Source organism: Silurus aristotelis (genome assembly GCF_946808225.1).
Source record: "Silurus aristotelis genome assembly, chromosome: 2".
In the NCBI taxonomy this organism is placed as follows: domain Eukaryota; kingdom Metazoa; phylum Chordata; class Actinopteri; order Siluriformes; family Siluridae; genus Silurus; species Silurus aristotelis.
The window spans coordinates 36624082-36639272 of record NC_139575.1 but is presented as its reverse complement, the minus strand read 5'-3'; the positions used below and the strand labels follow the sequence as shown (position 1 = coordinate 36639272).

Sequence of the window (15191 nt, the reverse complement as noted above, 5' to 3'; positions counted from 1 at the left end):
GTTTATGGTTTAAAAAAAAAAAAAAATTGTATACATTTTTTTTTTCATTCTAAAAAAAACAAAAACAAAAAAAACAGAGAACGTATGAACCCCAAGCGAAAACTTAAATGCTCCTGCAGCACTTTAGAAAGTTTCTGTGATGTTGTAGTTTCTTTCTTTCGCTGGTCCAAATATAAATCGCTGTATTACGACTACAAATGAGACCAACATGCAACAGTTAATCAGCTCTCTGTTATTGGCACGAATCTCTCGTGGATTGTGTCTGTGGCGTAAACTGTCCAATAAAATGCGACCTGATTGTGTTGGCAAAAATATAATCAAATAAATCACAGCTTTATTCAAAAAATTTTAAAGTTTGCTTTTACCGATATCATGCGACTCAGTTGTTACACACTCCCTGTCCGAGAGCGCAACCTGACTGTATTAGTGTGTGTGTGTGTGTGTGTGTGTGTGTGTGTGTGTGTGTGTGTGTGTGTGTGTGTGTGTGTGTGTAAGTGCTGTCCTGAAGCCCCTTTTCCCCCCCGCACACCTTGGATTAGTCGTTCAGAGAACCTTTTTGGTTGTGCACTTAAAGAGTTTGACTCTGTGTGTGTGTGTGTGTGTGTGTGTGTGTGTGTGTGTGTGTGTGTGTGTGTGTGTGTGTGTGTGGGTAGGGATCCTTCAGGCAACCCTAAGTGTTGTGGAGATAATTACCAGAGCCATGTGCGCTCTCAGCGACTGAGACAGAGGGAAAGAAACGAAGTGGGAGAAAAAAGAAAGACGCAGACACTCAGACACATAGACAGACAGACGGACGGAGAGCAAATGATCCTGAAGGCACAGCAATTACTGTCACAGAAAGCAGGAGGAAAGTGTCAGGAATAGAACTGAGCTCTCGCGGCGCCTTTCGCACCCTCTCTCTCTCCCTCACACTGATTAACGTGCAGACTTCAGTGGCTCGGGGTCAAAGGTCAGGCTAAAAATAGATCCTCCATGCCCTGGAAAGGAAGCAGAATCGATAAGGCGTATTGTTTAATTATGAGCGCAGCCTATCGGGAGGCTTAGCAGATCCAGTGCTTGACCTTACAGTTTTACTTTTTGTCACTGCGTGTCGAATACGAGATCTATTTGTAGCGGCGATGAAAAAAAAAAAGGTGTTTCCTAGTTACCAGATAAAATAAAAAAAAAAAAACAGGCTTCTGCTATTGAAACTTGATGCCTAGTAAGTTTGATTGATAAGTTGGGAATGTTCTCTGTATCCACACTGAACAATGAGGTGTTACCTGATTGTGGTCACTGAAACAATCTTTCTGCAGTTCACACCTCAGAGGTTTGTCTCGAGCAGCGCTTGAAAATATTTGTCCCTTCATTTTCCTTAAGTGCTTTATCCTGGTATCTCAGGGATACCCTACTGGATGTGATGTGAGCCAATCACAGGGCACGCACAGAGGAAATCCACAATAATGATGAAGATGGGGAAATCTACCACCATCTTCTTTATCATCATTTATTGGAAATATCAGGAACAATTACCAATTTTACAATGTTAGTGAACCATCGACCTGTAATGCTTTAATGACAAATGAGAGTAAGAGAAAGGAAGTGGGAGTTCAGTTAATCTGATTGGAAGGCCGTGGGTTTCGACGTGAGCAAGGCCCTGGACCTTCAACTGCTCAGCACAGCTGTATAGCTGAGATTTCTGTAAGTCACTCTGACTCTGAAGTGTGTCTGACTTATGCCATAGACGTAAATAGGGAGTTGGTAACTTAGAGGTTAAGGCATTGGACTTTGGATCCAAAAGTTCATGAGCTTAAATCCCAGCCACACCAAGCTGCCACTCCTGGGGCCCCGGAGAAAGGTCCATAGCTGTTCAGTTGTATGAGTGAGGTAAATGTAAGTCGCTATAGTTGAGGGCATATGCCGTAATCGTGCCCACAGCGCTGTACCAGCATGCCGCCGCCCTAATTGTTAAAATCAGGTGCATTTTTCACTTAATGAACAAACGAATATATTTTCATTAATCAACAGGATCCTTTGCTGTCTGATATTAGCCTTTACCATGCCACCCCTTTAAATATATATAAAACCTAATTAAAGGTAGCAGTAGAAGCAGTTGATAAGAACAATATACCAGCAGAATGTTCTGGAAATACACTATATATTTATAAATGAACAGATATATAGAGATGTAAATGAGTTTCTGGATCATGTTCACGCATGACTTCTTTTTTGCATAATAGAGATTTAACCTGCATTTGTGGATGACATGGAAAACTGTGTTCACAGACAGCGAATTCTGGTGGATGTTAATGAGCCCATGCAGTGATTTCCATTACAGAATCGTGAATGTTTTAAATGCAGTGTCCCCTGAGGGCCCGAAGATCACAGGCATCCAATAATGATCTGGTTCTTGTCCCTTATGCACAGAGAATTCTCCAGATTCTTTAAAACTCTTGATGATACTATATACTGCAAATGATCAGATATTCAACTGTTTTCCCGTTTTATTTCGAGGAACAAATTATTTGAAAATTGCTCCACAGTCTTTTACAGATTGGGGAAGCTCTTTCATCTCCATCTTTAATTCTGAGAGACTCTGGCTCTCTAAAATACCCTATTTATACCCAATCATCCTACTGTTTCATTTTAATAATACTTTTACTTCAGACTTTTGTCGCTCCGTCCCAACTTTTTTGAGACGTGTTGCCATCAAATTCAAAAGTACCCTTATTTTTTCCTTAAATCATAAATCCATCAAATTTCCTCAGTTTCAACATTTGTTCTGTTGTGATTAAAATATGGTTTTATCAGATTTGCAGATCACCGCATTCTGTTTTCATTCATATTTTACACGCAACGTTTTTGTGGAATTGGGGTTGTAATAATACAGAATAAAGAAAATCTATATTGAGCGAACACTGAAACGTGCATCGTTTATTGCACTTCATATTAAACATAAAAATCGGAGCAGGAAAAACTTTCTGAATACTGAACGATGTGTGCACTTAATGCACGTGTTTATCTCGACTCAACAATTGTGTGTTATACGAGTGCTGTGTGCGTGTGCGTGTGTGTGTGTGTGTGTGTGTGTGTGTGTGTGTGTGTGTGTGTGTGCATTCCTAATGTGGATAAATAAAGTATTAGGACTTCAATAATTAAGCGAAATAACTTTAAACCCAATATGTTATTCTATGTGTGTGTGTGTGTGTGTGTGTGTGTGTGTGTGTGTGTGTGTTTGTGTGTGTGTGTGTGTGTGTTTGAGCTATTTGTACATTTCCAGTGTGATTTGTTTTGTATCTAGTGGAGTGTTAATGTCTTGTCTCTGTGCTAATGAACCCAATATAGTAAATGATATCGTATGTGAAAACTCACACACACACACACACACACACACACACACACACACACACACACACACACACACACACACACACACACACACACACACACACTTGTTGTCTAGAAATAAACATATAATAAGATACATAAACTACAATCTAAAGTAGCAGTTATTTGGGAACTTTTCCTCCTACAGCAAATCTCGCGACCTCCTGCTCCCATCTTTTATTCGTAAAAATCTGTGCAGGTCATTTGTCGAAAATGTCCTTAAAGGGTCGTATTTTATGTTACGAGGGTGTGTGTGAGTGGGTGTGTGAAAGCGAAAATCGCACTCAGCACAGTGCTTATCTTTTTAGGCAGCTGCCAAGCATCACGTCCTGAGGTGTAGCTTTAATGAGTGTCCAACTCTTCAGCTTTGATAAAAAAAATAAAAAAACTACAAGCTGAAAAGATGAAACCGGCCATCTGTGTGCGATAAATGCCATCTGCTTAGTAACAGGCAGACAACGACTGAACAAACAAACAATCAAGGAACACAAGAACCAGTGAGCTCACCAAACCAGGGTCTCGGAGAGAGACGGGTTTGTGTCTGGTGGTTTATTTAAAGTCGTTCGGATCTGGCAACCTGAACGCATTGTGAGGAGGGTAGGGTGAGCATAAGATTCGCGAAAAGTTAACGGTGTGATGCATCGGATAAAAGTTGCCATTTGTATCGCATGGCTGATGCATCGTTTTAAACCTATTTGTGTCTGTAAATGGGATTTATTTCTATAGAATTATTAGTAGATATTATTAGTAATAATCAGCTTTTTTTTATCCTATGCATTGACTATGCCTCCTCACCTCACCTACATCAGTACATGGCTTTACTAACACCCTTGTGTCTGAATGAATCTCCACAAACACACTTCAAAATCCAGTGGAATATCTATTCGGAAGAGTGAAGGTCATTATAACAGGAAATGGGAACTGAATGTGGAATAAAAAAAAGGACACACCAGTCATGTTGCTTATACGGTGTATATTTGAATCGCTCCTGCATTAAGGTGTTAGTCATGTTGGTTGACGTCTCACCTGTGTGACCTTTTCCGTGACATTGTGTGTGCGATCTTTGACCTTCGGCGCGATGATGGTTTTCTCAGAGGAGGGCGGCGAGGCGGGCCTCTTGTCGTTGCTGGACTCGGAGAAGTTGAGCGTGATGAGAGGGATCTTGTTGATGGTGCTGTATTTGGTGAGGTTCGAGTCGGATGTGGACCCCAGAAGACTGCACTTGATCTGGCTGAATGGCCCTGTCAGAGAAACACACACACACACACACACACACACACACACACACACACACACACACACACACACACACACACACACACACAGTTTTAGTTCAGGCGTTTTCTTTCCCCTCTACTAATAATAATAGCACAGAAAACCAGAAAGACAACACCACCATGAACAGCACACCTTCACAATGGACATCTTACTCGTCTTGGTGTTTAAAACAGAAACACTATTTTAAAAAATAGGTGAGACGAAAAACAAAAAAAAAAAAACGACAGACAAACAGTGTCATGCTGATCGACTAGGGACACAAATAGGAAAAGCTCTAGCCATACCCCCAGCCATCCAAGAGCGCGATACTAGCCAATCAGAAACAGCGAAAGAGAAGGAGGGGAGGGGATTAGAGTGATTCGGATTGGGAGGAAAAAATTCATAGTCAGTCTGCCATCTTGGCTTTGTACAAAACATGAAACAGAGAGAATTACAGCAATGAAAAGGACTGAAGTGCTCAAATACACACCGCAGACCTGAAATGAAACTCTAGGTTTATACTGAGGAAAGAAATGATGCACAACCGGGCTTTTTTCCCTCGAGAACGGTTGGTGGCTTATCAGTCGAATCAGAAGCCGAACGTGAATCCAAAAGAAAGACTGAAATGCAGTTGTGGAAGTGCAAATCGTCAGTCATGCGGTGTGTCACGTGCATTCTCACAAACTTGCGCTCGTGTGCCTGAAGCTTCCGCATCAATAGATTTAATGGTTAATAAAAAAAATTCCAAGACTAATAAAAAAGAGCCGAATAATAAAACTCAAACATTGTTTAAACTCTAAATATTACTCTTTCACACGTGGCTTTTTTTTCTTTGCGGTTCTGGGATTTTAACATGTACAACGCTTTATCCACTGAACTCCCAACACCCCCAAATTGTGGAGTGTATTACATTTAGAATACTCCATTTAATACACCTGAGCAGTTGAGGGATAAGGGCCTTGCTCAAGGCCCAGCAGGGGCAGCTTGGATTGGTGCTGGGATTTAAACTCGCAACCTTCCAATACAAAATCCAAAATGCCTTAACCAAAATGCTCAAAAATCCAATGCCTTAACCACTGAGCTCCCACCGCCACCACATTATGCAGAACTATAGATGGCTGTATTACGTTTACATTAACTCAATTTTATATACCTGGGCGGTTGAGGATTGAGGGTTTTGCTTAAGGGCGTAGCAGTTGGGATTTAAACTTGTGACCACTGAATCCAGAGTCCCCCAAATTATACAGACGTTTGGACCAATTTATTTTAGAAAGCGAAACAGTAGAGAGAAAAGGGCCTTGCACAAGGGCCCAGCAGTGGCACTTGGATTGGTGGTGCTGGGATTTGAACTCGCAACCTTCCAATACAAAATCCAAAGCCTTACCCACTCAGCTCCCACCACTTGAGCAAGGGTTAGGGGTCTTGCTCAAGGGCCCAGAAGTGGCTGCTGGGAATAAAGTACAATGCAGAGTATCTCTTACGCCGCCTTTATTATTTTGCCCCCTACGCACTGAGCGGATACGGTATAGTGAAATAGGGTTTTGATCTAACAGTGTGAAAAAAATGGTTAAAATTGTAGAAAATCTGCATAAAGACGAGATTGTCAGCTAATATTTAGTTCTGATATGAAATTTTGCAGCCCTGACATGCACACACATACACACACACACACACACACGGACGGACCACCATATATCACATGCTGCACATGATGCTCCTTTAATAAGAGCATGAAGCACATTTCCAGCAGCATTCATTTTCTTATCCCAGGGTTTTGTTTTGGGTCTTGGCATGCGTCCAGTTGGTGGGCAGGCAGGCAGGCAGGCAGGCAGGCACGTGCTCATTAGGACAGGGTTGGTGCGGATACCTTTAATGCTTCGCCCATTGTCTGAAGGAGGGGTGTTAGAAAGAGGAGGCAGGAAGGGTGAAAAGTGGTGAAAATAAGTAAGCAGGCGGTGCGGCTGTGAATGAAGCTTGTTAAAGCTCTGTTTGTGTGTGTGTGTGTGTGTGTGTGTGTGTGTGTGTGTGTGTGTGTGTGTGTGTGTTTGTGTGTTTAAGTTTACATATACCTTCGCTGGAATGCCGTCCGCGGTACGTTCTGTCCACGTGCGTATTCAAGCCCTCAAGGTCTTGTGTGGACGAGGCTCTGCGCAGAGTGCACACGCTCCCGCTGCCCACTGATCCACAATGCTCCGTCCTTTCCCTCGTGTCCCGTAGTGAAGACTGGTCCTGAGGCCCGGACGCCGGAGATGAGGAATCGAGCAGGTTCTGGCCGATCAGAGCCCTGGTGTCGTTGGCATGGGAGGGGCTGCAGCTGTCTTGCGTGGACGGACGAAGCCCGTGCGGTGAGAGGGACAGAGACAGGGAGGACGAGGACGAGCAGGACGAGCGGATGTCGATTTGTTCAGGCGAGTAGACGGTCACCTCATCGGGGTCCTCCTGAGGAAGGGACTGCTTGCTCAGTCCCAGTATGCTGAGTGGTATGGGGAGACGGAAACGGAAGAAGCGGCCCTTTCCTGGTGGGACACAGAGTCAAAAACATCTGCGCTGTAATTTGCATTCTGCTGCTTTGCTGTTATTTGCTGATTCCAGCTATTTAACTTTTCATGTTTTTAGTTCATCTCTCCTGTGCATTGTTATGTGTGTAGTGTATCTCTACTTTCACTACGTGGTTTGTGTACTTCGTCCACCATTGGATTTTGCCCACGTTTTTTGATAGTTTTTTGAGAAATTTTGAAAATCCTTTACACTTTCTAAAATCTTAGGCTTAAATTCTGTCAAACCAAGAACCAATAGGAGCGCCAAACCTTTAAACCGCCTCAGGAAAAATGTTGAAACAGGTCAGGTGGACAGTAAAGTAAGAAAAGAAGCCTATTGAGAAATTTATTATCAAGGAATGTAACCCTTTTTATTCACTGTGGAAATTTTCCTCATTCATTCTGACCGGCATTCCCATCCCACTGCAGGCCAATGTGAGTGATGCATTGGAAAACCTGGCAAATCAAAAAAATCCGGATTCTTTTTTTATTATCCTTTTACAGAACAAAACTAACTCTTGAACTTCCAAAAGACAGATAGCATATACATTTTTCCACTAGAGAAAATAACACAATGTATAATTGCTACATAATTCTTAAGGATGCATATCAAGTCAAGAAGCTTTTATTGTCATTTTAAACATATATAGCTGACACAGTACACAGCGAAATGAGACAACGTTTCTCCAGAACCCTGGTGCTACATTAAACAACATAAAGCTACATAACAAAAAAAAAAGGGCTGAGGACCAGTAAGTGTCCTCGCCACATAAAGTGCATCGTGTGCAACCTGGTGCAAACAGTGCAAGACAGACAGTGTAGGACAACACAAGACAGTGTAGGACAACACAAGACAGTGTAGGACAAGAACACAAAATAGCGCCGCCAGTAAACCTACTGTATATTACACAGTGCGGTGTGTAAAAGAGAACTGGAGTGAACCAAAAAAAAGCAATAGCAGCAGTCAAAAAGATGTGCACAAACAGCATGTAAACAGTTTGTAGTAATGAGGTGATATAATATGAGTGTGCTGAAGACATGGATGTGTGAACTGAATACGATTGTGTGTTTGAGTCCGGGTTGTACAGATTAGTCACACTGTTGAGTGTGTGTGCGTGTTTTAGTTCAGTTCTGTTTTGTGAAGCCTGATGGCTTGAGAGAAGAAACTGTTGCACAGTCTGGATGTGGCAGCCCGAATGCTTCGGAACCGCTTCCCTGATGGCAGGAGGGTTAAGAGAGTGTGTGGGGGTGTGTGTGGTCATCCACAATGCTGTTGGCTTTGCGGATGCAGTGTATGGTGTAAATGTCCATGATAGAGGGGAAAGAGACTCTGATGATCTTCTCAGCTGTCCTCACTATCCTCTGTAGGGTCTTGCAATCCAAGATGGTGCAGTTTCCAAACCAAGCTGTGATGCAGCTGCTCAAAATGCTATCAATGGTCCCTCTGTAGAGGGTGGTCAGGGAGGGAGATGGGCTTTCCTTAGCCTTTTCAGAAAGTAGAGACGCTGCTGGGCTTTCTTGGTGATATAGCTGGTGTTGAGTGACCAAGTAAAGTTCTCTGTCAGATGAACACCAAGAAATTTGGTGCTCTTGACGATCTCCACGGAGGATCCTATCGATGATCAGTGAATAATTGTCGCTCTGTGCTCTGTTAACAACCATCTCTTTCGTTTTGTCAACTTTCAGAGACAGGTTGTTCTCTCCACACCAGGCTGTTAACCGTTGCACCTCCTCTCTGTATGCTGACTCATCGTTCTTGCTGATGAGACCCATCACGGTCGTGTCATCAGCGAACTTAATGATGTGATTCGAACTGTGCATTGCTACACAGCCATAAACCAGCAAAGTAAACAGCAGTGGGCTGAGCACACAGCCCTGAGGTGCCCCAGTGCTCAGTGTGGTGGTGCTGGAGATGCTGTTTCCGATCCGAAGGAAGTCCAGGATCCAGGTACAGAGTGAGGTGTTAAGGCCCAGTAGGCTCAGCTTCTCAATCAGGTGCTGAGGGATGATTGTGTTGAATGCTGAGCTGAAGACTATGAACAGCATTTGTACATATGAGTCCTTGTTGTCTAGGTAGGTGATGGCCAGATGAAGGGTTGTGGAGATTGCATCGTCCGTGAAGTGGTTTGGACAATACGAAAACATGACCAGGTGCAGTGTTTCTCACCGCCATGTTGTTCTGCACTTCAAACCGGACATAGACGTTGTTCTGGGAGAGAGGCGTCATGGTCACAAGCAAGTGAAGTTGCCCTGCCACATGCACCGGGTGTCTCCGCTGTCCTGGAAGTGGCCGTAGACTTGGCGTGTGTGCACTTGTGGGCACGGGACAGTTTGGTCCTCGCTGTCTTTAAGGCCGTCTTGTCCCCTGCTCTGAAGGCAGAGTCTCTGGATTTTAGCAGCGCATGCACCGTAGCAGTCATAGTTAAAGCGTGTGGTGATGGTCTTGGAGATGGTCACATCATATATGCACTTGCCGATGTAGCTGGTCATTGTTGATCTGAACTCCTCCAAGTTGATGAAATCGCCGTCCTGGAGAGCAGATCCTGTTGGCCAGGTTTTCACCTGCTTTCGGGCTGGTCTTGAACGTCGCTGAGTGGTCTGTATGCTGGGATCAGCATAACAGAGATGTGGTCTGAGTAGCCGAGGTGGGGTCGGGGCTTCGCCTGGTAGGCACCTGGGATGTTTGTGTAAACAACATCCAGCGTGTTTTCTCCTCAATACAGTATACATTATACAGTACAATGTGCAAAAAAACAAACTGTATACAGGAGTGTACTTCTAAATAAAACCCAAAATGTAAACAAAAAAAAGGTTGTGCAAAACAGCAATAGCATTAGACATATGGATATGCAAAAACACACTGTACTCTGTGCTCTGTACTTCGGGAATCCTTGGGGCACTCCGGTCTCAGAAACTAAAATCTGCTAAGCTTGTAGTCAAAAAAAGAAAGAGATGGACCAGTGAGGCAAAGCAGGAACTAAAAGACTGCTTTGACCGCACTGATTGGAGTGTCTCTGAAGCTGGAAATGACAGTCTGGATAAACTGACTGACACTGTGGCATCTTACATCGGTTTATGTGAAGAAGTGTGTGTGCCAACCAAAACCTTCTGCACATTCAGTAACAACAAGCCATGGTTCACAGCCAAACATAAACAATTTCAACATGCCGAGGAGGGTGCCTACAGAGGGGAGGACAAAGCCCTGTATAAGCAGGCCAGGAACCTACTGACAAAGGAGATCAGAATAGCCTAAATGGCTCCTAACTTCACCCATGTCTTTACCAGATCACTGGAGCTGTGTGAGGTCCCCTTCTGCTTTAAACTCTCCATCATCATTCCGGTCCCCAAGAAACCTTCTATCACAGAACTAAATGACTACAGGCCTGTCGCTCTGACATCTGTCGTCTTGAAGACCTTTGTGCAGCTGGTATTGGCCCACCTGAAGAATGTAACAGAACAGCTATTGTATCCCCAACAGTATGCCTAAAGAGCAAACAGGTCAGTGGATGATGCAGTCATCATTACACTACATTCTGCAACACGTTGACTGCCCAGGAACATATACCCGGATTCTGTTTGTCGACTTAAGGTCAGCTTTTAATATAATAATTCTGGAAATTCTTCATTCCAAATCTCACTATACCTTTTTCATTTGTCAGTGACTTTCTGACAGGCAAGAAACAACAGGTGAGACTGGGCGGGGTTACCTCCAGTATTCGGAGAAACAGCACTGGTGCTCCTCAGGGATGTGTCCTCTCTTCACTGCTATTCCCCCTCTATACTAACAACTGCACATCTAGTGGCCCAACTGTTAAACTCCTGAAGTTTGCAGATGTTACTACGCTCATTGGACTCATCCAAGATGACGACAAGTCTGCATATTAGCAGGAGGTGAAGTGGCTGGTGATATGGTGCAGTCAGAACAACATAGAGCTAAACACACTCAAAACTGTTGAGATTCTAGTCTAGACTTAAAAAAAAAAGACCTCTTAACACATCTTCCCTCACAATATCTGACAGCCCTGTTTCATCTGTGGAGTCCTTCAAGTTTCCGGGAACTACCATTTCCCAAGACCTGAAATAGGAGTCCATTATAGACTACATTGTCAAAAAGGCCCAGCAGATGATGTACATTCTAAACCAATTTAGGAGGTATGGTCTGCCACAGGAGTTCTTGATACAGTTCTACACTGCAGTCATTGAATCAGTCCTGTGTACATCCATCACCATCTAGTTTGGAGCAGTTTGGTTTGGACAAAACCGACTTCAGAAAACAGTAAAAGCAGCAGAAAAAGAATCATTGGTGCTCCCCTGCCCACTCTCCAGGACTTGTACTATGCTAAAATGAGGAAACTGGAAGGAAAAATCACTACTGACCTTTGCACCCTGGACAAAACCTCTTTCAAATCCTCTGTTCTGCCAGGCACAGGAACAGTGTCTTTCCTCAGGCAAGCACTCTTATTAACAACTGACCTTAATTATATGCCCTGCTTTATATCTAAGTACTGCATTATAAGAACAGTCACGCATCACTTCATCCCCATATGTCGCCCACAAAATGCACTCTCACACCTAATGTACATTACTGCTCTGTCATATATTGTGTTCTTATTCAATCTGTATTGTCTGTATTGTCTCGTGTAGTCTGTTTTGTCTTGTATAGTCTAAGCAAAATGTAGAGCAACACCTGGGACCAAATTCCTTGATTCTGACCAACCAAATGAACGCTGTTTTTGTTTGCTTCTAGCTACGGACTGATGAGGTAAAACTCTGGAGTCTTTTTCTTGTGTGTCAGTTTTGGACTGTCACACAATCTGACATCATGGAAACTAAAATCCTACAGTGTGTCATTGGGATGTACAGTCTGACAAGCAACACTCACAAAGGAATATTAAAAATCACAGTGTGCACCCGGCATTAAACTCTCAGTCAACAGTAGCAAACTCCAAGCGACACAAGACGCTATTTTACATGATAGAAATGTTAAGCAGGAACTGATCCTGGATACCACAAGCCCTAACATGCCCTACCCATTCACAAAAAACAGTTTGATCAAATAATCTCGGATACGGATTACTTTGTTACCACATTGTAGCGGCTGCTGCATAAGCGAGAGAAAGATTTCAGATTAAATCTGATGGACAGCCGCTGCTACAGAAGGTTTGAGAGCCTGTTCGACTGCAGTAAATCTGTGCAGCAAGGCAAGGCGAGGAATTTTTAGCTGGATGTGCTCGGATGTCAGACAAAAATATCGTTGACGAGAGAAAACTGTGGCGTCAGCATCAATACGTTGTAGGAAGGAGGCGAGAAAGGGCAAATCTCAAACGGAGCGGCCCGCCTCTCTATAGTCTCTCATCAAAGTCAAATATGAATTAGATTTCTTTCTCTATCCATCTTTCGCTTTATCACTCTCTCATTAAATACCATAACATCAGCAGCAAAGGATTGTGGGTACACATCATGTTCTGGCATCAAGGTAAGCTCCAGTCAGTGGAGGCGTTCCATGATCAATGCTGAGTGTCCCAACTGTAACTCATTCTCACAATGAAAGGACCTTGAGTTGATGGCATCAATCTAGAAGAGCCTTTATTTGTCACATACACATTACAGCATGGTGAAATTCTTTTCTTCACATTTCCCAGCAATTTTTAGGAAGCTAGGGTCAGAGCACAGGGACAGCCATAATACAGCACCCTTGGAGCACAGAGGGTTAAGGGTCTTGCTCAAGGGACCAAGAGTGACAGCTTGGCAATATTAGAGCTTAAACCTCCAACCTTCCAATCAGTAACCAAGAGCCTTAACCACTAAACTATACCACCCCAGGCAAAATCCTGCTAATGTTAAAGAACCTTAAGTGGGCGGGGATTCCTGGGATGTCAGTTTATATAAGGGAACCGTCAGTCATTCCAGATTTACTCAGTCATAATAGATTTGTGTCATAAAAAAACACCCCCCTCTCATTCACTTTCACATATAACACACAAGTTGTGCCTCCTTGCCTACATGCATCCCTCCAATCCTATTCTTCTTCTAGCCTCTCATTCGCTCCTTTCATCCATTTCTCCCTATCCCTTCCTCCACTATATTCTTCTCTCCTGTCTCTCAAATCTCCTCTCCTCTGTGTGTGTCTCTCTATATATAATCACTCTCTCTCCTTCCTCTTTTGTCCTGATCTTCTGTCGCTCTTCCTCTCTCTTTTCAGCCTGTCTCGTTCTCAGTTTCTTAGTGTTTAAATCCCGTGCAAGCATTAATTAAATCACAGACCGAACTAGTCTTTTTATATCTGGGATCAAATGTGAGCCCAGAGACTCTCCTGTGAATCCCTTATGAATCCCCTGAGACTCCCCCAAGACTGCCCTAAGAATCCCCTGAGACTCCCCCAACACTGCCCTAACAATCTTCTGAAACTCCCCCAAGACTCCCTTAAAGAATACCCTGACACTACCCCAAGACTGCCCTAAGAATCCCCTGAGACTCCCCCAAGACTGCCCTAAGAATCCCCTGAGACTCCCCGAAGACTGCCCTAAGAATCCCCTTAAACTCCCCCAAGACTGCACTGAGAATCTTCCAAGAATTTCCCGGGACTCTCCCCACGAGACTCCACTAAAACCTGCATCTGTTTTTGGGAACTTTCTTTAATTCTTCCTGTTCGGAGTCAGCGTTGATAACAGGGTTACCGAAATACATTTCTGACATCTAAGAAACGTGAACTTTCTCTATGTTTCTGGGGTGTTTATAGTGAGAAAAGAGGGAGAGAAAGAGATAGAACAAGAGAAAGATACAGAGATAGAAGGATGTATGTTTGGATTTGTTTCACTGCAGTATAACGAATAATTCTGTTGCAACCACTACTTTGCCGATGCAAACTATTTGGTACACGGCTCCTCCCTAAGTGATCGATCGATCGATCGGATCTATCTATCTATCTATCTATCTATCTATCTATCTATCTATCTATCTATCTATCTATCTATCTATCTATCTCTCTCTCTCTCTCTCTCTCTCTCTCTCTCTCTCTCTCTCACACACACACACACACACACACACACACACACACACACACACACACACACACACACACACACACACACACACTTAATTCAGAAGCCTTTCTGTTGCTATGATACCTGTAGACAGATTTGCATTAGTTATTAATCGGGATTTATATCTGTGAAATATGATTGTGTAATGGAGAGATGGTGTGTGTGTACCTGTGGTGGAGTGTGTGTGTGTGTGTGTGTGTGTGTGTGTGTGTGTGTGTGTGTGTGTGTGTGCATGTTTTTTTATTTTAATTTTTCTTTTTTAAATTTTTTTATTGGGGGGGGGTGCAGTAAATACAGAGGAATCTTCTGTGTATCTGGCGCCGATGTGCATAAGTATTGCACCTCCCTTTTGACCTCCCGTGCTGCCTGGAGAACATAGCTATGGCTACTCTCTCTCTCTTTCTCTCAAACACACACGCAGACACACACACACACGCACACACACACACACACACACACACACACACACACACACACACACACACAGCACAGAATAATCACTAATCGTATAATAAGTCATCTGATTTCTTTTCAGTCGGAGGGATTTTCTTCACAGCCATCTTATAGAAGATAATTTCTGGGAAATTTCTTCTCTTCTCTTCTCTTCTCTTCTCTTCTCTTCTCTTCTCTTCTCTTCTCTTCTCTTCTCTTCCTTACCTTTTCTTATTTTCTCCCTCTCTTCTCCTCCTCTCCTCTAAATTCCCCGTGTCCCTTTTACTCTGTTTATGCTCCAATTTCCATAAAGTGCTTGCTTAAATGCTCTTGTAATGTAGAGCAGATAGAGAAAACACAAGGACACTCTGTGTGTGTGTGTGTGTGTGTGTGTGTGTGTGTGTGTGTGTGTGTGTGTGTTGCAGTTCAGCCTCACTGTGTTGCGGTCTGGATGGTGACGTGTGGTTGATGCGCTCCAGCGAGTCGATGCTCCCGTCCTCCAGGATGTAGTCGAAGCTCAGGATGAACATCATGACTACGCCCTCCTCGTTCTTCA

General features: G+C 43.5%; 1 protein-coding gene across 11 annotated transcripts in view; it reads right to left on the bottom strand.

Moving 5' to 3' along the window:
- The window catches only part of LOC310716829 (potassium channel, voltage gated eag related subfamily H, member 7), a 60946-nt gene that overhangs the window by 24968 nt on the left and 20787 nt on the right, over positions 1-15191 (bottom strand). For 4 of the 11 annotated variants that reach the window (XM_083524335.1, XM_083524330.1, XM_083524334.1 and 1 more), the window contains exons 3-7: positions 15072-15191; positions 6693-7139; positions 6491-6511; positions 4929-4952; positions 4393-4607 (exon numbers count right to left, since the gene is read on the bottom strand). The exon at positions 15072-15191 is cut by the window's right edge and continues 36 nt beyond it. In XM_083524335.1, coding sequence (XP_083380461.1) covers positions 4393-4607; positions 4929-4952; positions 6491-6511; positions 6693-7139; positions 15072-15191 — 827 coding nt within the window. The remainder of the gene's footprint in view (positions 1-4392; positions 4608-4928; positions 4953-6490; positions 6512-6692; positions 7140-15071) is intronic. The other 7 variants (XM_083524339.1, XM_083524336.1, XM_083524338.1 and 4 more) reach the window with 2 other exon arrangements.